Below are 22,500 nucleotides of genomic sequence, written 5' to 3' on the forward strand. Positions count from 1 at the left end.
ATTGTGTAGCAAGAGAAGTGTTCGCGGAACCCTGTCCGCTGTAAACATGGTTGCGAAGGGTGGGCTGGCTTACGATGCATGCTGGAGAGGTGAGTGTACGTTTTCAAGTCTCTCTCTCTCTCTCTCTTTTCTCTCTCTCTCTCCTCTCTCTTTCGTTCTTTCCTCCTTTCTTTCTTTCTTTCTTTCTTTCTTTCTTTTTTCCTCGGTTTTGGGCAAGTTCTTTTACTGCCTCACCCATCTCTGTCCGATGCCCAAACATGGCGAGGTTTGCCAGGATGGCTGTGATTGCATTTCCAAGTCATTTAGAGAGCAGCCTCCAAGACCCTGCCCACTAACAAGCCCAGCCGTGTTCCCTTCCAACAGCACCCTTCTCTGGAAGTAAACACCAGCGCTTAAGTTTCTCTATATTGATGGCTTTAATTCCATTTCACTGAGCTCTGCTCTCTCATCTGACTCATGCCTTTAAGTTTATTACGTTTGTGTCTCGGACTTGCTGTGCCTCTCAGCTCTTCCTGGCATTCATTTTTGCTGTTGCTGGTGTTGTTTTTGTTTTTTTTTATCTTTTTCTTTTTTTTTTTTTTCTTTTCTTGTTTACGAAGTGGTTTGAATTAGTTCGAATTAAATATAGATGTTTTAATGTGTTTCCCATTGTGTTGAAGTGTCGTCTCAGTGAAGGGGATGTGTTGTAGGATCTTATCAGTTTGCACTGGGGTGTTAAAAAAGAAACATGGATAAAAGCCATAAGGTGGACTGAAGCCAGTCACTTTTTTTCTTTTTCTTTTTTTTTTTTTTTTTTTTTTTTTGTGTGTGAGTTCAGCAGTAACAATGCTCTGCACATTTTCAATGCTTGCTCTGCCACACTACTAGCAAGGTTACTCTCATACTGAAGGACGAATGTTGTTTGAGGTTTATACAGTTAGGTCTTAAATGTAAAGTCATATTAAAATATCTCCCTTGGCTATTATGAAGCTTAAGTATCATAGTAATAAAAAAATAGTCTGGCTGAGAATAGTTCTTCCAGATCCTTCCTCTCGCCCAAAGATGTCAAATGGTTTTTTTTGGGTGTTTTTTTTCTGTTAATATGAGGCATAGAGCACTCAGTGAATTGAGCCCTGGTGCCATCTCTGAAAATGGTCTCATGTCAAAAATGGAAACAGAATTGTGTGGGCTAATGGAGGGGTTTTGATTTTATTTTATTTTATTTTATTTTTTCGTCTAGGCCTTTTCTCCAGCCATACTCAGGTTGTGATTAAATCAATGTACTCTCTATTTAATATACAGCACAGAACAATATGATTATTCAGACCAACTGCCACTCCTGTAGCTACCACAGCTTCATTCTCTCTTTTCAAAGATGTCCCACACAATTACGAACAAAGAAAGTCAGCAAAATTTCACAGAACAGAGTCAGAATTAGAATTTGCAAACAAGCTGAACACAACCTTAGAGATGACCTTTCACGTCACTAATTTTTCTTTTTACCGAGGCATTTCGCTGAAGAATATGTTCACAACAATGCTTGGACCTTTAATGCTTGCAATTGTTAATAATTGTGCCTCTGACAGTTTCTGGGCTACGTCAGAATGAGGAATGATGAGTCTTGTTATTTTTTTTTGCTTTTAGAGTGGTTTTAAGAGCTAATATGCTCTTGGAATAACTTGGAGACGTCGCTAGTTCATTTCTTAATTTTGAGTATTTTTTCCCCTGAGAAAAATCCTAGGAATCTTTACTACTTAATGAGCAATGGTGGGTGGTGTGATGCTATTATAGGAGAATTTGAAAATTTTGCCAAATGAGAAAACAGAACATCAGAGTTTACCTGAACTATACAGTGCCTCTATGATTTCATTGCTTTGCTGTTGTGGAAGACATTGGTTATGTTTATGTTTCTTGATGTTTAACATGCTCAGTCTACATTCTGAGAAGGTCTCAAAAAGAGTTTGAGTGACAGATCAAAGACCCTATGAGAGCCTGGATCTTAAACGAGCTCTTTACAGAACAGGCCCCATTCTGTCTCATATTCTTTTGGAACTTCTGTGGAAGAGAGGAGGGGAGGGTAGATAGCGTCAGTTTGAGTCTTTGACTGGCTGCTTCCTCAGCTAAAAATTCACGCATCTTAAATAGCTCTTCACGTGCCTATGTTTGGACACCCTGTCGGTTTTGTGAATGAGACTGTGTTTTTAGAAACACTTTTTTTGCTCATTAAATGCCCACACTAGGGAGAAGAACCTAAGCCCTAGTAAGTTGAACAGGATTCCTCAGCACTGTGAGAGAACTCTACTGCGCGCACACACACACACACACACACACACACACACACACACACACACACACACACTCTTAGAGAATCTCCCTCATGGATGATGTCCTGTAGGACATCAGCTAGGTTAAAGGTTAATGCTCTTATCTGTGTTAAGCAGGTTTGGGGTCTACAGAGATGGAAAACCTCTCCAGGTTTTCTTCAAGTCAGATGTTACTTGTCTGTCTCTGTGTGTGTGTGTGTGTGTGTGTGTGTGTGTGTGTGGCAGTGCAGATATATGCTATTACATTGCCTTTTAACAAGTTAAGATTCAGCGGTACAAATACACGGTTTCTATTTGTCAGTGTAATCACTGAGGGTTTTTTTTTTTTTTTTTTCAACCATCTTGTCGGTTTGAGTTTCTACAGCTGTTGGTTTGGACTATTTGTATAAGAACGAGATTTTTATGACCGATTTAGACAGGTTACTCCAGTTCACCCAGTTTAAGAGCAGCAGTCCTGTCGTGCAGAGTAGGTTTGCTAGAACAGAGCTAGTGTTAAGTAAGAAAATAAAAAAAAAAATAAAATATCATCATCTTTAACACAGAGCCACAACTATTTCACCAAGGCCCCTTTTTGTGTATTGACAATGGTTTCAAAGGATCAGTTTTAAGAAGAGAGGGAGGAAGAAATGAAACTGATAGTCTTCCAGGTGTTTCTTTTCTCCCCCCCTCTGTGATGTGATGTGTAGAGTAACTACAGGGTACGTCTCGGTAATCAGCTCGGACATTTAGAGAGAAGGACTGGCACCATTTTCATCAAGTCTCACCTAACTTTCTCTGCCAACTGTCCCTTTTCCACTCTGATGGGACTAGCTGTCTTTAAATGGGTTTCAGTCTACCCTGACGGCATGACGGAAGCTCGGAAGCTTCCAGAAAACAAAACCTCTCAGGGAAGATGGCATGTGATTTCTCAATGAATAGTCCTAAAAAAAAAAAAAAGAAAAAAAAAACTCCTCTTGCCTGTGGGTGTTCTTTGTGGAGTTCATTTCAGCACAGGAATCAGACTATTGAGTTTTAAATCTCTCTCGACTCTTGGAGACTGGACTGTTATTACCACCTGTCGTGTGCAGAGAAAGGCCTGAGCTGGATGTGACCGTTCCGTGGATGACCTTGTTCTGAACGTGAATGCTTCCGCCTCCCTCTCCAGCTATGGAAAACACAACCCCCGAGTTGCCCTCTTCAGAGCGCAGTAAAAGGTTCCTTGTACTTGGCTACAATCGACTTAAAATGATCTTTGGGGTAAAGCTGTACTTCTAAGCTTTTTCTGTTCGAGCAGGGGATCTCCGAAGGGTTTCTTTCTTTCTTCTTTTTTTCCCCTTACTTTCTTTGTCCATGTGATATATAAACAGTGAAAAAGGGAAGGGAAAATAAAGGAGAGGGAGAAAAAGGGAAAGTGGTTGATATTTGCACTGCTGGCAGTTACAGCAGCACTCCGGGTGCATATAAGGCTTCTAATCACACATGAGTGGCTATTTCTCCTCCCTCCTGGATGCCCTATCTCGTTTTTCTTCACATTGACAGGGAAAAAAAAACGGAGGGAAAATCTAGAGGCATAAGCATTCCAGCCTCGATTAGACTCGTAAAAATGGAAGTTAAGCTCAGAGCAATTACAGTGAGAGGCAGAGAGAGAGAGAGCACCAGGGGACTGGTCTGAGTTTAGGGTGCTGAGGAAGAAGAAGAAGAAGAAGAAAAAAGAGATAATATGCTCCTCTTGTCAGGGGATGACGGAGAAGAGCCCAACGACTGCTGACCCAAGCCTGTCAGTTTTTACTCTGTCTGGGGAGGACTTGATCTCTTCCTCAAACTGTCGTCGTCATCATCATCATCATCATACCCGCTCCCACAGGCATCATCAGAGCTGTCATAACCGCAGCAGAAAGCAGTATCCCATGCAATTTATCCTTTTGCCCGAAACAGAGGAGTCCTTTAGAGGAAGGTCAGTGTTTTTAGACCAGTGTGCGTCTTACACTGTGTAAGGATAGGATCGCTGACAGCCGTCACTCGCTGAAGGTTTCCACTCCTCAATCCGTATCTTTGAACTGATCTGAGCTGATCTCGGACCTGTTCTGGTTTTTGTTCCATGTAATACCCCTGTCGATTCAAAGATTCCATCCAAACGGGAGATGTGGAACAGGTTTTTTTTTTTTTTTTAAAAGATACCCCCACCAGCCCAACACCAACTATCGATCCCTTTGTGTTGATGTGCGGGTTTTTTTTTTTTTTTTTGCTGGTCCTGAATGTATAGAGATGGTTGTGTGATTGAGCTGCTGCAGTGTGGAGATCTTTCCTACCAGCCAGACAAGAGATTGCTTTTGTGTTGATTTCTTTGGGTCGGCAAGAGGGAAAGTAGTATCATTATCAACCCCTGATAATAAGAGAGGCTTCTGTGCTTAGGTCCTGTCGCAACCAGCCTAAACAAGGGGGTTGTTTTTTTCCTCTTCTGAGCTGAGGCTGAAAAGGAAAAGGAGATATTGTCTTTTGGTTTGTGACAGAAATTCCGTCCTTTATCCGTGATGCGTTGCGTCCTGCGGTTTGAGGGCGGGAGGGAGGTTGCATTATCTCAAGGACAAGCGTCTTTTTTTTTTTTTTTTTCACAGTAAAATGGAGATTGATGCAAAGATTAAAGCCATCCTCTTTTTTTATATATATAGAAAAGAGATTGAGTGGATCTGTCTCTCCAGCTATTCACCCATTTTCTCTCTCTCTGTCTCTCTCTCTCTCTCTCTCTCTGTGATGCGGGATGCCAAGATATGTCTGTCACGTCAGTCTGAGGCAGATGACAGTCCCTTTAATGGCTTTTTAATGATCCATTGGAAATGCAGCTTTGCTTTTAATCTTCAGAATGAAAGAAACGTCCCAAGTTCATCTTATCTCTCCACACACCGTGGTTTTTCCGTCTCTGCTGTACCATTGTTCCGAGCCTGCTGCTGGTCAGATCAGTTTGACTTTTTGAAACAGTGGTAAACTCATCAGTTTTCTATTTACATCACACAAAACAGGGGAATGAGTAACAGAGGAATTCTTATCCGTCCACAGAAAGTCTATTGGAATTTGTTCAATTAGCAACAGTCACTCAGACCTAGCTGTGTCCAGAGGAGTCACTGCTGACGGCCTTAGCAAATCTGATTTTCTGTTAGCCGTAAAAATGACGTGTTATTTATTTATTTATTATGATTCACGCTCTTGCTGAAACTACATCTAACAAATGGGGGTGGGAGGTCTCTCTCCGTATCCTATGACAGAGACCAGATGTAGCACTGAGATTCATTAAGTATGTTCTTATGTAGCTCTAGTTCTCTCATTCTCACTCACTCTCTGTCTCTTTCTCACTCTCTGTCTCTTTCTCCTTCTCTTTCATTCTCTCTCTTTCTCTTTTCCTCTGTGTGTGTGTGTGTGTGTGTGTGTGCATGCCTGTGTGTGTGTGCCATTTCCCTGTCATCTGCTCGGGGTTATTGTTGGAGATTAAGTCACAATCTCAAAGGATTGATTTGTGGGCTTTAGACTGCTGGATTAGGGATTGAGGAACCAGTTCTCATGGAGGCTCCGATCCGGCGCACTGTTCCGCGCAAGAAAGAACAAGAAGAACACATATTGTTCCATCCCCTCAAAGACCATCCTCATCCAAAAAATCTTTTTTTTTTTTTTAGCTCTTATTTGGAAATTGTTGACACTGTGCACAGTTTGACCGTGGATTCCCTCTCAGATCATTGAACAGATTAGAATTGTTGTCTTAATGCAACGATGACCTTTGATGTCACAGTGTGACCGAGAATGTGACAGTTCAGTGTTAACTCCCTTAATCCATTATAACGGGAGCAGGGAAAGTTTGGCTCAGTTCTGAGAATCAGTCATCTTAATATTTTGTAATACTCATTAATCTGTGACCAATGTGTATTGTGTACAGATACAGCGCACCAATATTTCTACTGTATTATCAAACCAGTATTTTGGCATGTCTGTTTTTTTTTTTCTCTCTCTCTCTAGGGCTGCTTTTTGTGAGGGATTACACAGTAGTTGTCAATGTGTCATGTGCTCTCTCTCTCTCTCTCTCTCTCTCTCTCTCTCTGTTTGTCAGCATTTCAAATGAAAGAAACGTGTTATCTGGTCAGTCCATGCCCCTAAGTGCCATTACTGGCCTCTGTTTCTCTTTGAAACCAGACCACCTCTTCGACAATGACCAGGCTTCACTGGTAACCTGTAAACATGTTCTGATGACACTGTTAAAGTTTATATAGAAATGTCATGAGGTGAACACAAAGAGGAGGAGTGTAAGAGTACCCGACAGACTGGAGACCTTAGTCTGATAGTGAGGTATTCCCTTAACTGCCGTAAGACCGATACCCAGATAACACACAGAGATTGGCCATGGTGAGATATCAATATATGGTTGGTGCACCGGTTGAGGAGAAAGGTATTTGTTTTTATTTTCAATTAAAATTCAAATGCGGTTTACGTTTGGCATTACCCTAAGGGGAGTTCAACTCAAAGTTTTGAAGCCGTGACCTAAAATGACCTTGCGAGTCTGTTTACTTTGGCGTATTTATCTTTCTGGCCTCCCAGACTAGTCAGACAAGAAAAGGCATTAAGCAGGGAAAGCTGTTAGCGGTTCAGAGCGCCGACTGTGTAGTGGCACCTGGAACCTATTCCCCCCAAAATTCCCTGTGTGTGGGCAAGGTGACTCTTCAGTGGTAGGAAAGCGGCGTGAGTAATCACGCCACACGGTTCCATTTTGGCTTCCTCGTTGCAGTGGCTTCTTACAGAAGCACCAAGAGGACCGCCAGCTTTAGCCAAGCTCTTTTCCTTTTTAGCGTAGCCGTCGTTACCGGGGGACAGAAATAGTGTTATTGTCCCGACAAGGCCCATTACCATTACCTAATGAACAAATATATTTGCATTTTGATTTTCACCTCTCGAGGAAAATCCATCTGCCTGGTTCCGTTAAATGTCCCTAAGCTTTTTAAATGAACCTTCCATATTTTCGGTGACTGCTTGCTTCTCTCTCCCGCTCTCATTTGGCTATTTAAATGAGCATATTTTCTTAGCCACTATAATGGGATACGTGGCTGCTAGGAATACACACGCTAATAAGAGTTTCGCTCTCAAATCTTTTTGGAACGCGGGGCAGGTGTTGTCATTGTTTAATGGAATGAGGATGGATTTTTAGGACGCCGTTGTTCTGTCCAATTCTGCTGACTCACTGGGAGGACAGAACGGGCGACTGGACAGAATGGGCGACTGTCCTTCCAACGCTACATGCTGTCTTCCTCTGTCAATTTCCATTCATTCCCCAACATGCGGTTCACGAGGCAGTTATTCTGGGTTGCTTTGTCTGTCAAATTCAGGGAGAGGGGAAAAAAAATGAAAAAAGAAGGCCATCAAACTTTTTTTTTTCCCCCTCGCTAAACTTCAAAGATGGATGTCACTCCCTGTATCTTTGAAAGGCCGGACAAACTGTTATTGAAATTTAGTTTGATATGCCACTGAGCAACCTTTTGAAAGATACCCTACGATAGAAGATTGATATTGCTTGCCTCTTTCATTCTTGTGATGAATGCATGGTTTTTGTGTGTGTGTGTGTGTGTGTGTGTGTGTGTGTGTGTGTGTGTGCGCGCGTGCGCGTGTGCGTTCGTGGTTTTATGATACTTGTGGAGGGTTATCTGTCCTCAAGAATCTCTAGGCTTTTATTTCTCTTTGTGTCTCAGTCTTTGGGTTGCAGAAAAAAAAAAAAAAAGCTATCATTATAATTGTGCTGAAATTGAAAGCCGCATACAAGACCACAATAACATCGTAATGGACTTAGAGAGGTATCACCTGCTGATTAGTTCTCAATATAACCTATTGAATTTGTCCACCCTGGTGTGTGCTTGTGGCCGCGTTGCATCTTTAAAGCATTTCTCTACCTCAGCAGGGTCTTTAGTTTCTGTTTTTTGCTCATTGTTATCTTTCATTGTCTGAAAATACTTGTAAATGTTGTGATAAAATACCCTTTTTTTTTTTTTTGTAATTATCAGACGTTAAAAAGTGGTTGAAGTTGAGGTTGATGTGGATGCTCCCTTTCTTGTTTCGGTTGCTAACACAAGTTGTGTGAGTCTGATGTTTGATGTGAGGGGTTCAGATGTAAGGATCTGGGTCAGAGATACAGATGTCTGCTGGAGACAGCCCAAGTGATCCCTAGATGACTTTGCATTTGCATGCTGTAGTATATTTCTGTAAACACATTAATGTTTGATGTTGTTAAGTGACGCTAACGTCTGATGTGCAACAAAGGGCCTTCAAATTTCATCAGCGTTGACTTAAGGCCTGGCTGGTTAAATCAAGTTGTTGGCCCCAATGTCGGACTAATACGTGTTTCTGTGAAATTAAGCAGCCACGTTTGATAAAACCAGTATTTGTGCTGGCTCTAGCCACAGTGTTCGTGATAATTTGCCTCCCCCTCTCCATTGCTAATATTAGCGACTCACCCTCACTCATGCTGACACCTTAACGACAGATGTCTATGAGCATAACATATTTGAGTACTAATAACGATCAACAAGATATTGTTAGCAAAGCCTATACAACATACAGCTGCTATTTTAGCCCTATCAGATGGCTGGACTGTCAACGCTGCAGCTTTTCCGCGCTCCTGTTTGGAGTGGATGGAAGGCTTTGAGCTTCCCTGGTTTGTTTTTTGTGTATCTGGCCTTTGTTGAATGGACTGAAGCCCGTACTTCAGCAAAGTTCTGCCCACATCGCCACCAAGCATCTTCTCGTGTCACCTCTTATTAAGAGAGTGAAAGAGCGAGGAGAAAGAGTAGCGTGTCATCTGTTTTCTCTGGGTCCAAGCCGGGGACAGGATCTGATTCAGGCTGGCAGCTCTGCGGACTGTTTCCCATTGTGACCCTAACAATAGTGGCGTGGGGGACAGGAGCTCTCTGTTGGTACAGGGCAGCGCCTGTTATTATCTCTGCCTGCAAAGTCAGCCCGGGCTACAGAAGTGGCCACGCGTGCAAAAAACAGACGTGACTCACCTACGTCTATGACGGAGAGGACCACCGTCCAGTTCAACGCCGCATAGGACACGCACACCCTGACATCCTGGGCCTTCATACATGTGAACCTCTGGTAGCTCTTCACTGAGTACTCAGTAGGAAGTATTACAGAGGACACACAAATCAAAGAAAACACCAAGACATGCACAGCATTTACATTTGTCAACTAATATGGAGTTGGGCCGCCCTTTCCTTCCAGAACAACTTTAGTTTCATGAATGCTTTTTTACAAGGTTTTAGTGGGATCAGTAGGAAAACTTTGCAAAAGAAAAAGTGGCCCTTCCCGCTATCTTCTAGAACTTTCCATAAAGGTTCAGCGATGTTAAGATGTAACTGCAGAAGCCACAAAGTGTGTTTGACCTGATCCTGATACTCATGGACCTTCTCTTGAAGCTGTTTAACCGTGTGAATGGAAAAATTACCATCTTAAGACATGGCAGTATGTAGAGGTTGTACGCTCGATTGCCCAAAAATAGCCTCATATTTTTTACCCGCAATTTTGCCATCAGCGGTAATAATCTGACCCAACGACTCCCATAAGGTGACTGCACATACCTTAGCGGATCTCCTACCCTTTTTACCAGCTGGCACCTGGCAGTGTGGCCCTTTGGCTCTCTCCCAATATAAACCCATCCAGATGCAGGAAAAAGTGGTAAAATGTGACTCATCAGACCACATACCCCCGCCCCCCCCCCCCAACTCCTCTCTCTGCAGTTTCCAAATTGTAGCCCTTCCATAAATATGAGCTTTTTGAAACAGTTTTTGTTTCGACCTGGTCATAGAGGCGTAGGTGTCGATATTAAGGGCATTTTCTATCACTCACACATTGATAACACAGGCACTGGCTAATTTCTGAAAACCTGCTAGATCTTTTGATGTTTTAAAATCCTTGATTAAGGAACAGGAGCAGTATTGCTAATTTGCTTTGAAATTAATTTAAAAACATGTGAAGAATCCATTTCAGTTGCCATTTAGTTACTAGAGAATATTCTTTTTTCATGGGGTACTTAGTTTATTTTGTCTGACCCATTTAAGTATTAGCAAAGATGCTGATGTCATGTTTCACCAAACCAAGAGAACACCCTCCCCCATATGCTCTAAGCTCTCTCCATTTCTTCACCGTATCAACCAATATTTGATATGACAGAAGATTAAATTTGTATAGATACACTTCATTTTTCATCTGACACTCACATAATACACCCATAAAAGATTTAAGTACGGATTAATCTAATAATATGCCACCAACCTATATAGACATTGGCCCTTTTCAGCTATTGGCAGATTGATCCTTACCGTAACAAATATTCAGATTACGTAATGACTCATTTGTTTGTAATCAAACGTGTTACAAAAACTGAGAGCAACCAAGAGGGAATAATTGAATTATACCAGTGCTCTTAGCAAACACCTGTGCAGTACAGTAAACCCTTTAATGTAAATACAGTATCGCAAGAGGCACTGAAACATAAAATGAGACTAAAGTAATTACCGCGGCTGGCGTCCCAACCTATTGAAAGTGTCTATTGAAATGCGGTGTGCGAATGAAAACAGACGTTATAAAGTGCTCCGTGTTTATAGGCCCTGGTGGACTGAGCTGAGGATAGTGATGGGCTTTGATGATGATGGTTATTGCCTTCCCTGAGCCGGGACGGAGACAGATGGGAAGCTACAGGGAAGGCAGTGCCTCTTCCTGATGGAAAAAGAGAGAGAGAGAGAGAGAGAGAGAGAGGGAGGGGGGGAGGGTGGAAGAGAGGATAGAGAGATGCAGGCACATGCCTCTTCGGGCAGTGAATCTAGAGGGCAGGTCTGAATGTCGTGTTTGGTTAGCCCTGTGCCAGGAGCGCGTGTCCCGTCTTGTCCTGTTGGATGGTGAGCGTCTTTAATCAGTGGAAACCTGTAGTGATGTCATAGCATCCCACACATGAAAGCAATGCTAAGGTACAGCTAGCTGACCGAACACGCTGACTTAGTCACACCACAAAATTTGATTATAGGCTTTTTTTTCCCAACGCAAGTATGAATGGAATGTTTCTATAAACACAGCGATGTTGATGAAAATGAAATTATGCGTCGAAACACGTATTGTCTGTTTTAATTGATGAAAGGTGTGAAATCCATGTTTTATGTCTTAAAGATAGACACATACAGAAAACTGTTAGTGGCTAGTGTTAAGCGAGCTTTTCACTCTTAAGTATTTGCAAGGGTGAAGGATACTCTAAGGATAACAATTTACTATGAAACTTGGAGGACCTGTACTACTCTCTGTCTGTGTGTGTGTGTGTGTGTGTGTGTGTGTGTTTGGGCTTATGTGTGTGTGCAAAACAAAGAGAGTTTGCGAGTCTGCGTACATGGACCACGCTAACCCAGTGAGTGCGAAATTGTTTTTGTTCAAACCCTTTCTTTCTGTTGTGATAGCCATCATCACCCCCTGTCCAGGTGATGCTGGCCTCATCAAACGTCCTCTTACACTTTACAGGTGACACACTTTCCCTCAAAACCCCTTTACTTAACCCCCCCCCCCCCCCACGCCATCCTGCTTTTCGCTCCCGGCCGCCGCGCTCGCGGGGGGTCGCCGACGCCTCCCATAAGAGCGGCCTGTCTCCCCCGTACGCTTGCTCCCGTGTGTTTTTCAGTCCGTCTGTAAAAAGTACAATATGAGAGATTCCTCCTGGCCATCGCTTCATCCGGCATTTCCACTCCCCTTTATCTCAGGCCACAGCAGAGGTGGGGATAATCCACCTCGGATGTTAACCGTGCCCCCTTACCGTGGGAGTTTAACTCTTGAGTTTCCTGTCATGGGATATGAATGCATTCTCAGATAAAGGTTGTTTTCTTCAGTGTTGACATATTTATTATTTCAACTATTGGCATGCATTATGAGTATGCATACATAAACGGGTTTCTAATGAATTATTGTTTTTGGAGCTAGGTGATTGCTAAATGATGATTAGCCAGTGGCTGAAACAGAGCCTTTTCTTGTTCTGCACCGGTAGGGCAGATATGCTAAGGATTTAAGTGACACAGTGGCTGTATGGAATGTGTGACCGTGCATCTCTGTCTCTATGTGTGTGTTTGTGTGTGCGTGTGTGTGTTCGTTCACGAGCAGAGGGATGAGGTTGTTCAGTTCAGAGTTTTGGCCTTTATTCAAAAGGATGAGCTGTCTAAAGCTTGTTCTGGAAATGTCTCCCAAACTCTACTGAAGTCAAGATATATCTTTAAACCCAAAGCGCTCACAAAAATGTTGAAAAATGAGACATTTCTGTAAAATTTACTCTGTAAAATTTACTCTTTACTCACAACAGTAAAGGAAGTCAAAAATGAGTGCCTTGTCAGTTTTACAAAATGTAGACAATAAAAATAGCTTTCATGACCTTTGTAAGCACAAACCTTCCATGCATGTCTTTTGTTTTTTAGATTTGCTTGGATTTTTTTCCCCATAAGAGTAAAACCCAAAGAACCACAGAGTTATCTTGCAACAACCCCCCCCCCCCCTCCAGCCATCAACATTCTCTTTTATAAACTCCCTCAGGAATTTGAACACAGTTTGACCTTAGAGAGAAACCAGGGCTAATTTGCTCTTATTTTGCAAATACAACACAACTGCCCTGTTTTGAATCAGGGTTAAGTTTCAGAGCTGTTCCTGTTTACTCTGTGTTTGCTAAAAATGACCAGCAGGATAACTGGGATGTGTTCGGACTTCCCGAAGGAAACTGTCACACACTGTCCAAGAAGGGAAGGGGACAATACGGACTGTTATAGTAGGAGCAAAAGAGTCTTCTCACTGCAGCAGAGAGAGAGAGAGAGAGGGAGAGAGAGAGAGAGAGAAGGAGAGAGAGAGAGGGAGGGAGAGAGAGGGGGAGAAAGAGGGAGAGAAAGAGGGAGGGGGGCATGAGAGGGAAAGATGGGGAGGGGGAGGGAGCTGTAGCAGCACTCAGGGCTGATCCTTCAGCCCACTGAGACATTCAAACACCAACTCCAGAGTAGAGGAGAGAGAGAGACAGACAGACAGACACACAGGGCAAAGAGAAGTGGAGTGGGTTAGCGCGGAGAGAGAGAGAGGAAGGAAGGAAGGAAGGAAGGAGGGAAGGGAGAAAGGAAGAGTGGAGAGAGAGAGGACTAGACTGAAGAGGTTGGACTAAATTACAGTGTGTCATCAACACCACACTGTCGCAGAGAAGGTGAGTGTTTGAATTAGCCTCAGCTCAAAAAAAAAACAACAAACCCCAGAAGTGTGTGTCTTCCACGGGCGAGAGTGACGGCAAGGGAGGACGTGAATGTCGAGGAGTGTCGTTCTGTGAGAGAGACAACCAAACTGATGATGAGTGTGTTTAGGACAAGTATGTGTGGCAAAGACTTGGTCCCTGTGGGAGTAAGTGGTGTGTGTGTGTGTGTGTGTGTGTGAGAAAGACAGAGGGAGAGAGAGGGTGCTTGCTGCAGTGCTGGGAGGCTGACAGGCTGGGAGCTCTGAGTGGTGTGCTGTCTGTAGTTGGTTAATTAGAGCAGTCAGCCAGTGATTTTTGCATTATCTCTGGAGAGCGTGAGAGAAGTAGGGTTAAACATGACAATTGTTGCAGAAGCTCAGGCGGAGCATTTCCTTGCTCTGTGTGTGCGTGTGTGTGTGTGTGTGTGTGTGTCTGTGTGTGTGTGTGTCTGTGTGTGTGTGCATGCCATAAATTACCATCTGCTCCTTGTGTTTTGTCCATGGAGAATGTCAGGGGCTTTTTTTTTTTTTTTTTTTTTTTTAAAGAATGTCCTGAAGAGAAATGAGCACGCTGCTCACTGTATGATTTGTCTGTTTTGGTGCACATCACACGCTTTAATAAGAAAAATGACTCTTTGAGGGGAGAATCTCCCAGGTGAACTTAGGTGTGCCCTACTTTTGTGTCACGTCTTCTAAATTAGCATTAAAATCAGCAGTTTAATTGCTACCATCAGCACTGTCGGACTCTTGCTTCTTGTGGAGAATGGGTAAAGCTGACCCTTTTTTTTTTGTGTGTGTGTGTGTGTGTGTGCGCGCGCGTGTGTGTGTGTGTGTGTCTTTGCTGTTGCCATAGGAGCTCCAGTTTGAACGTCTCACCAGAGAGCTGGAGGAAGAGCGACAGATTGTGGCCAATCAGCTGGAACGATGCAGACTGGAGGCGGGATCGCCGGGCGCTGCCAGTGGCAGGTACAGAGCACGTGCGCAGGCGGACACGCTTGCACATGCACACACACGTATACATATGTACACGCACACGCACGCACACACACACGGCCAGCATGACTCCAGTCCTACCCCACCGATCACCAGATGCCCCTTTCCACAATATCACAAAACAAGGAAGGCTAATATAGGAGCAATAATGTTTCCATCTAACCTGCTTTGAACTCAACCTTGCCTGGTAGTCTTCACGCCCATTCGCTAAACATTTCTTATCAGAGTGCAGACTTAGACAAACATGTCAACAGTCACCTTACTAAAGCAGATAATATTTGCTAAAATCTGAAAAGGGAAGAATAAACTGTACAGAGAACAGCCTCCGTGAGTTTTCATGCATGAAATTCCTCCACTGTGCTTCAGTGGAGCATTCTGAGCTTTTCCATGTCGTCGAGAAAACGATTTTAGCCGGCCTCGGACGGGGGCGAAAACGGCAGAACGTGTGTTGAGATGCCGGGCGAAAGCGCTGTGAGGCGTAACAAACTCAAAGTAGCTCCTTGTTAGACTCTCGTCCCATGCTGTTGCCGTTCGCGCCTCGACACGTACACGCACGAACCTGTCAGAGTAAAGCTTCATTAAGTCACATTAAGCTGCATTACAGTCAAATCTCTCAGCGTCTCCTCTCCACCAGGAACAGTTCGCCAACTAATTTTTTTTTTTTTTAATCATGGAGATCTGTCACACATTAGTGGTGTATACTGTATGCCACCTGGAGAAGCCTTCTTAGCCGTCCCCTTCTGCCTCCATGTCCCATTACAGCGCTTTTGCTACGTGGCGTGACTGGTTAGCATGGTTGATGCTGTTATAATAGGTTCATTTCTCATTCATCTTTGTTGACTTTATTCGGTCACTCTGCCGCCCAGCGCATGTCTGATTTCGAGACGGCTTCCTCGTCACCCAAGATTGTCCAGGTTGTGCGAGTGAGAGTAAGAAAGAAAGAGAATGAAGCAAACGAGAGAGTGAAGTTAATGAGCTGTAATAGGTAGGAAAATTGCTTAATGGACATAGTGGTGGCGGCTATTAAAATCACAGGTCTTAACGTGCTTTCCGTTTCATCGCTGTAAGTCAGTCAGCAAACCCTCAGCCCAACACAATCCGCCACATTCATCCATTATTTCATTACGACACACTGCTATTATTGTGGCCCTTGCGCTTTCACACAACCCTTTAACGGACCCAGAATAACGAGGGCTGTCCGATTTCACACTTGGTGAACTTAACGCTCTCCCACTTTCGGCTCCGTCGACTGCGACAAGTTTCAGGCTGCGTTACGGCATCATTAGCCGGTCCGCGCGTTTGCTTTTCTTGCGCGGAACGTGTTGCGTTGTGAAATGTCACGTTCCCTTCTCCGCTCTGAAACGTGTTGCTCATGATGAATCTGGGGCCACAGGGTTGAAATTGGAAAGCCCTTACCTCTCTCTCTCTCTCTCTCTTTCTGGTTGGCCTCAATACTTCGAGGGTGAGTGTGCATTACGTGGGATGGGGGGGGGGGGGGGGGTAGCCTTCGGAGAGATGTGGGAGCAGAGCTCCAATTCTGTCGTTGGACTCCAGTCTCTGAACCTGTGCGTCCGCAACCCCATCGACCCGGGGTCCTTGCCCCTCCTCTCTGGCCGGATTCGGCCTTTAATGACGCGTTTATTTTTGTTGTTATTTCTTCTCGTCCTGTCCCGGCGCTGGCACGTTTCGCAGTGGGTGGTTTTGAGCGAAGGTGTCTGGTAATGTGCGATGACTGCTGAGAGGCGGTGGATCGGGCGATGAGACGCGGCGCGGTCTAACTGACACTGGGTCACAGTGGGGAAACTGTTAGATCGTTAATGAGCACGGAAAATTAAAAGGCCTCTCATTAGAAGAGCAACGTGAGGCCTCAAATTGCTTACATATAGAAGACTGTTGGTGCTGTGCTCAGACAGGGATGGAGTGTGAGAGTAGCAGACAGTTTTTGTTCGGCTACGTTTACCTCAACCTCAATGTTTGTTCTATATGAAGATCACTCAGTGGTAAAACTTGAGGTCTTTTAGCCATCCCACCATGGCGCATGTGTTGTTCTAGCCGCCCCTGTGCGTTCTGGGCTATAATGAATGTATAGAGGTGCTGAGAGAGTGAAAGAGCCATTGACCTCCTGATGTGAGATCAATATTAGCACCTCTCTCTCTCTCTGTTCAGCGAATGGAGCCCAGCCCCTATAGTGCCTTAAAAAAAAAAACCCCTCCGAAAGTGTCGATGAGATCCTGATCCCTATCCATTTGTTTTTGAATGGATGAGATGAAAAGTTCTCAACAGGCTTCCCCAATAGGCCATTAACGGCACCATTGGGATGACATCAGGATTATGTGTCCACTTGGGGGCGGGGGGAAGGGGGGGGGGGGGGTCGTGACACCTTCGGCCCTTCCCAGAGGGTACAGAGTGACACCTTTTGTATGGCTTGGAATACAAACCCTCTTCCCTGGAAATATGCGCTCTGAAACACACACTTACACACACCATGCCCCTAAAGTCAAACCATTCCAGGTTTTTAGGGGTGTTATCCAAGACCAGTGTGTTTGCCTGAATGCTGGAGCAGTGGGGGGTGGGGGGGGGGGGGTCATGGTGTAAAACAGTTTTAGTGAATATGTAAGGGCTTCATTCATTCAGGGATGCCAGCGGTCCCCCGGCCGTTTACACCTGGGCTTACTTCACTGTGGATTCGTTTTAAAAAAAAAAACAAAAAACAAACAAACCAAAAAAAAAAAAAAAAAAAACCCAAAAAACAAAACCCACTGACTCATCCAGTATGCAAACCTCTCCTTTTGTTTCTTTAATTCACTGCCTCTCATTGGCATTCTAATCATTGGCCTCTTAACTCTGCAGTCTGTTCTCGGGCACAAAGGTGTATCCACAGTAACGGCAGCAGTAGCAGGTGTGTGTCAGTAACACCCTGCTGAGAATTTGCCTTTTTGAGTGGAACCTAGTCATCTCCTTAAAGCGACAGGCCTCTCATTTTCACCACTTTGCTTCGGTCGCGTCAAGTATCTTCATAATCGCGGCCGACTCAAAAAAGCGGCAGTCAGTTTTAGTTCTTTATTTCTCTGAAGACTCCAGCATCCTTTATGAAAGGCACTGGGAATGGCTGAGTGACTTATGAGAGATCAATGAATGCGATGATGTGTGGGTGTTTTTTTTTTTTTATTTGTCACGCACTTTCCTTCAAAATCTCACCTCTGTTTTTCATTTTTGTAGGATCTGGAAAGGGTCTTTTGAGTGGGCTGGCACAGAACGGCTGTGCTTTATAGCCCACCCTAACACTCCCCCTTTACATTATTTTTTTTCCCTCCGAGTCATCATTAAACTGCCTCAACCCTTTCCTGTCTCAGCATTATTTTACCTCGTCAGCCCCCTCTCTCTCTCTCTCTCTCTCTCTCTCTCTCTCGTCATCCTCCTCCTACTCCTCTTGACCTCCGTCATACATCTCCCTCCTGTATCCCAGCATGCTTTGCGCGAATCCACCCAGCTGTGACGCCCGGTGCCCTGCTTGGAACAGGCAAGGGTTTTATAGCTCATTATTTGCAGAGAGACGTCTGCTTCTCTGTCTGGATGAAGCATGGGCAGGTGGAAGTGTCAACATCGTTTATCCTCACCAAACATAAGGCTGCACTGGAGAGCATTCTCAGTGGAGTTTTATTATACTGTGTCTCGTTGGTTTGTGGGGACCCGGAATCGATACGTTTTCTGTTTAGCTCAATAGTGGGTTTTTAGTGGCTTAGCTGTGCTTCACGATGGATATGTTTGTCTGAGTTTTTTTTTTTTTTTGCCTCTCTGAAAACCTTTTTGGTGCAGGGAGAAGAAAAATGAAACATGAAAAAACAAATGAGCAAAGGTCGACACCCCCCCCCCCCTCTCTCTCTGTGAGAGCAGCACTGCAAATCCACCCATCAGGAAAAGAGAGTTACAGAGAACTCTAGTCAGAGCCTATCTATAGAATAGTAGTCAAGCACTGCTCATACTCGGCCATTACCATCTGCACTATTATTTTTTTTTTTTTAAGCATGAACTTGTAATTATTTCTGTTGCTATGTGCTTGGGTGGTTGCTGCTCTCCAGCTGCTGGTAGGAGTAGATATGAGCAGGTGGAAAGAATAACACAAGCACACACACACACACACACACACAGTACAATGTCCAGCACATTCTATATCATGTTTGCGTGTTGGTTGGGTGGGTGTGGGTGTGTATGTGTTCTTATCTAAATGGATAGGTGAGCCTGATGGACTACTGATTGATTGGTGATTGATATTTTTTTGTGATTAAACGGCATGGTTAACGAGGGCAGTACCAAAAAGAGAGCGTCCTCCCAGCCATGTGTGTGCCCTTGCACGTTTGCGTTGATTAAATTTTCTCCTGCTTTTGTCTTACAGCTCTTCTGAGAAGTCTCTTCCCTGGAGATCAACAGGTAACCACAGTGCTCCAGCGCGCACACACACACACACACACACACACACACACACACACACACACACACACACACACACACACACACACACACACCTTCTCTCTAATACTCACTGCTTTAATACTCACTATAACTCATTAGCAGCTCTCTCCCTGCTTAAAACACACATAAACTCATTTGCATAATTATAATCACTTTTTACCTTATTACTCTCTATGGCGGCTGTTAACAGGATTTAGAATGGTTAAAAATTCCTAAGAAGCATTTGTGATAATATTTGATAGCGAAACACTGTGTTCTGCTAGCAGTGCGCATAGCGGGTAGTATGCGTAAGCATGCTAATGTAACGAACGACCTTTGACCTTCAGCTTTTTACAAATCCCTTGCTGTTGACTTTTGGCGAACACGCCGCATTAATGTGCATAATTTCTAATACTTTTCATCCGTCCACTTGTACAGACTCCATGCCAGCGCTAAAAAGGCCTTTAGTTACAGACACTCCAGGAGTCAAGGGAAATTAGTAATTAAAATTCATCATGAACTATCCCTCCAAATGCATCTCATGGCTGATTAATTGAATGACGGAAGTAAATGTCCTCATCAGTCTTTTATTTGATCTTGTCAGAAGTGCAGAAATAGCAATAAAGAAACAGACGTGCTTTAACTTCTGATGGATCCATTTAAATGTCTTTAAGAAGTTAGGAATATTAAAAATTTTGAATATAGAGTAGAACAGAATACCGCAAAAAAAAAAAAAAAAAAAGATCGTACAGTTAAACTGATTGATGATCTAACGCTGAAGTAAAATTCGTTTTCGTATCTTGCCGGACAATTTCTCCGTTATTCCAGACCGGAACTGTGGACCATCAGCCTTCGTCCGTTCTGCTCCGCTGCCTTACCTGCATGGCTGTGGCGTAGAGTAGCATTTGAAAATAACTGTCAGGTTCCAAATTAAACTGGGCAGAGTTCTGGGAAGCCGTTCTCTCTAACAGTAGTTATTAAGCCACTGAGTTCTCTTGGGTTGAGAAATTGAGGGTTAGAGGACCTAGATGGCGTGTCTAGGAGGTAATGACTGTGTCAGTCCGGAGGGGTTAATGCTCTTCAGTGCTCTCTCTTTCTCTGCCAGACTGTAGTATTTTCTCTGAAGAAGAGAGAGAGAGAGAGAGGATGAATTATGTCCTCATGTCTAAGGTTGATAGGACTGTCCCAATTAGAAGAGAAGGCTAGTTCTCTTCATTTTTTATGTTTTTACTGTTCATCAAAACAGACAAAGTAGCAGGGTATATCATTATATTTGCGTGCGTTTGTGTTTGTGCTCCTTTGAGTGTGAGAGAGAGAGAGAGAGAGAGCGAGAGAAAGAGAAAGAGAAAGAGAATGAATGAGCTGCTCACATCCAAGGTAGATAGGGCTGTGCTAATTAGGACAGAAGGCCAACACTCATTCGTTTTTTTCTTTTTTTTTGGTTTGTTTTTATCGTTCATCAAGAAGGAGCAGGGTCTGCTGCTGGGGTTCCAACGGCTGATCAGAGTGACAGATTGGATCTCGTTAGTCGTCTCATGATACTGGAGCAGTCACGCCAGTTACGGAGGGAGAAAACTGGTGTTGATAAATTCCTGTAATAGACTATGATTACATACGACACAAACAAACGCACGTCTGGCTCACAAACAGGGCCCGTTGTGGTTGCTTTGTCGTCATTATAACCGACCCAACCCTGATCAATTATTTATTTTGTGGCTGATATGAATTTTTCATTGTGTTTCGTACCTAGTGAAAACCATTCAGACACAGTTTAGCCTTTTTGAAAGATTTAATTGTGTGCAGCCCGTGACTTTGTGCCGTGGCTTAACATGGGGCGTAATAATTGAACGAACAGAATTTATCCACTTGCTGTGTCGATTTTATTGGGCTTGAGGCAGCAGAAGAAACGTCTTGGCAAAGAGAGATGTTGTCGAGACACTTCTGAGTTAAGAGCCGTTAGGCTGTCAGAAAGTCTGGGTGAATGTGTTAGAAGATCTATGTAAACAGCCGCCACGGCAAGGAAACAGCACACGTCATCATAGGAATACAAACTCATACATATGCAAGCCACAGAGAGCTGGATATTTCAACACTGCCTCACAGAAATCACACACATGCACACTCACACTCGCGCACACACACACGCACGCACATGACTCTTCAGCTCCTCGGCCATTACTGAAACCCTGTAGTCCTCCAGAAACAAGTTGGAAATAGCTGAAAATCTGGGTAACGGCATTACCTTAAATGACTTTCCGGGTATCCGGTTGACTTAACGCAAACGATGAGAGGGATTTAGAGACATCATTAAAAAATTACAGAAGTAATTTTTTTTTTTTTTTGGAGGTTCCCCATAGAAACTATGTAGGACTTTTCGGCAAGTCCCGCATAACTAAACTGTCCTGTCTGAAAGATTTAGATACCACAGTGGCATGGGTAGCTCACACTCTCCATAAATGAACAATCTTGTATGGTACATCCATTGAAAAAGGAACAAAATTAGCTACTGCAGGAAAAATAACTCCACTAAGCATCTCCACATTATTTCGTTGTCACCTGTTTATCTGTCGTAGACGCCTCAGGCTCTGCCGATGCCAAATCAGGGGTAGCGGACAGTTCCCAGTCGCCTACCTTCCGTTTAAGGAGTGAAGGAGAGCACCTGTCTCTCTATTCGACGGAACAGACCTCTCTCCATGAAAGTGAGCTTCTGTTTTTAGTGTTTTGAGAATCGTACGCTTTCTCTTTGTTTCCTTTTTTACAGTCCTGCAGAATAAAAAAACAAAACAAAAAAAGCGCCAAACTTTTGTTCCACTCCTTCACTGATACACTTACCTTTACAAAAAACCGAGCAGTTGTAACAAACCAAAAAAAAAAAGATGTGTATATTGGGAGATGTTTAAGTGGTCCAGGAGGCTGGTCCTCCGATTCTTGTTTTTCTGTGGTATGTTTTAGATTTTAGGGTTTATAAACGTACAAAACGGCAAAAGGGGGTTTCTTCAGCCTTGCTTGTCTTCTCCAGTCCTTTAAATCTTTACTCGCCAGGCACTAAATGCTGGATGCAAGGATAGGGAAATATAGAAATGGTCGAGGACAGAATGAGTGATGCAATTACTTAAAGTATGATTCAAGAGCCTTCATCTCTGCTATGCTGTGGGCAGTCAATGTTTGGATCACAAGCCATATCTTTGCGCCTCTCGTCAGGGTCCACAGGAAACTCGTGCAGTTCCACCCAGATGAACTCCTACTCAGACAGCGGCTACCAGGATGCCGGCAGCTACTACAGCAGCCAAAACGTGGTCAAATCTGAGCTGAGGCTCCAACACTCGTACCCGGGCACCGGGGCTAGCAGCACGCTCATGAGGAACACCAGGGCTGAGGGCCAGGCGTCTTCCCAGGTAAAGGCTTGAGAGAGCGGGCTCAATTCCAAATCAGTCCTTACTCACAATGTCTCCAGAGCTAGAGCTGCAGGATTCTGGTCTTCAGGGGGCTTAAATTTGGCATGATTTTTTTTTTGCCAGCGCTT

At 43.9% G+C, this 22,500-nt stretch overlaps 1 protein-coding gene across 1 annotated transcript in view; it reads left to right on the forward strand.

Moving 5' to 3' along the window:
• LOC115822219 (plakophilin-4-like) overlaps nucleotides 1-22,500 on the forward strand; it is a 66,538-nt gene that overhangs the window by 17,648 nt on the left and 26,390 nt on the right. The window contains exons 3-6 of the mRNA XM_030785944.1: nucleotides 14,389-14,501; nucleotides 18,922-18,956; nucleotides 21,551-21,676; nucleotides 22,179-22,372. Coding sequence (XP_030641804.1) covers nucleotides 14,389-14,501; nucleotides 18,922-18,956; nucleotides 21,551-21,676; nucleotides 22,179-22,372 — 468 coding nt within the window. The remainder of the gene's footprint in view (nucleotides 1-14,388; nucleotides 14,502-18,921; nucleotides 18,957-21,550; nucleotides 21,677-22,178; nucleotides 22,373-22,500) is intronic.

The sequence above is a fragment of the Chanos chanos genome, chromosome 10 (genome assembly GCF_902362185.1).
Source record: "Chanos chanos chromosome 10, fChaCha1.1, whole genome shotgun sequence".
NCBI lineage: Eukaryota > Metazoa > Chordata > Actinopteri > Gonorynchiformes > Chanidae > Chanos > Chanos chanos.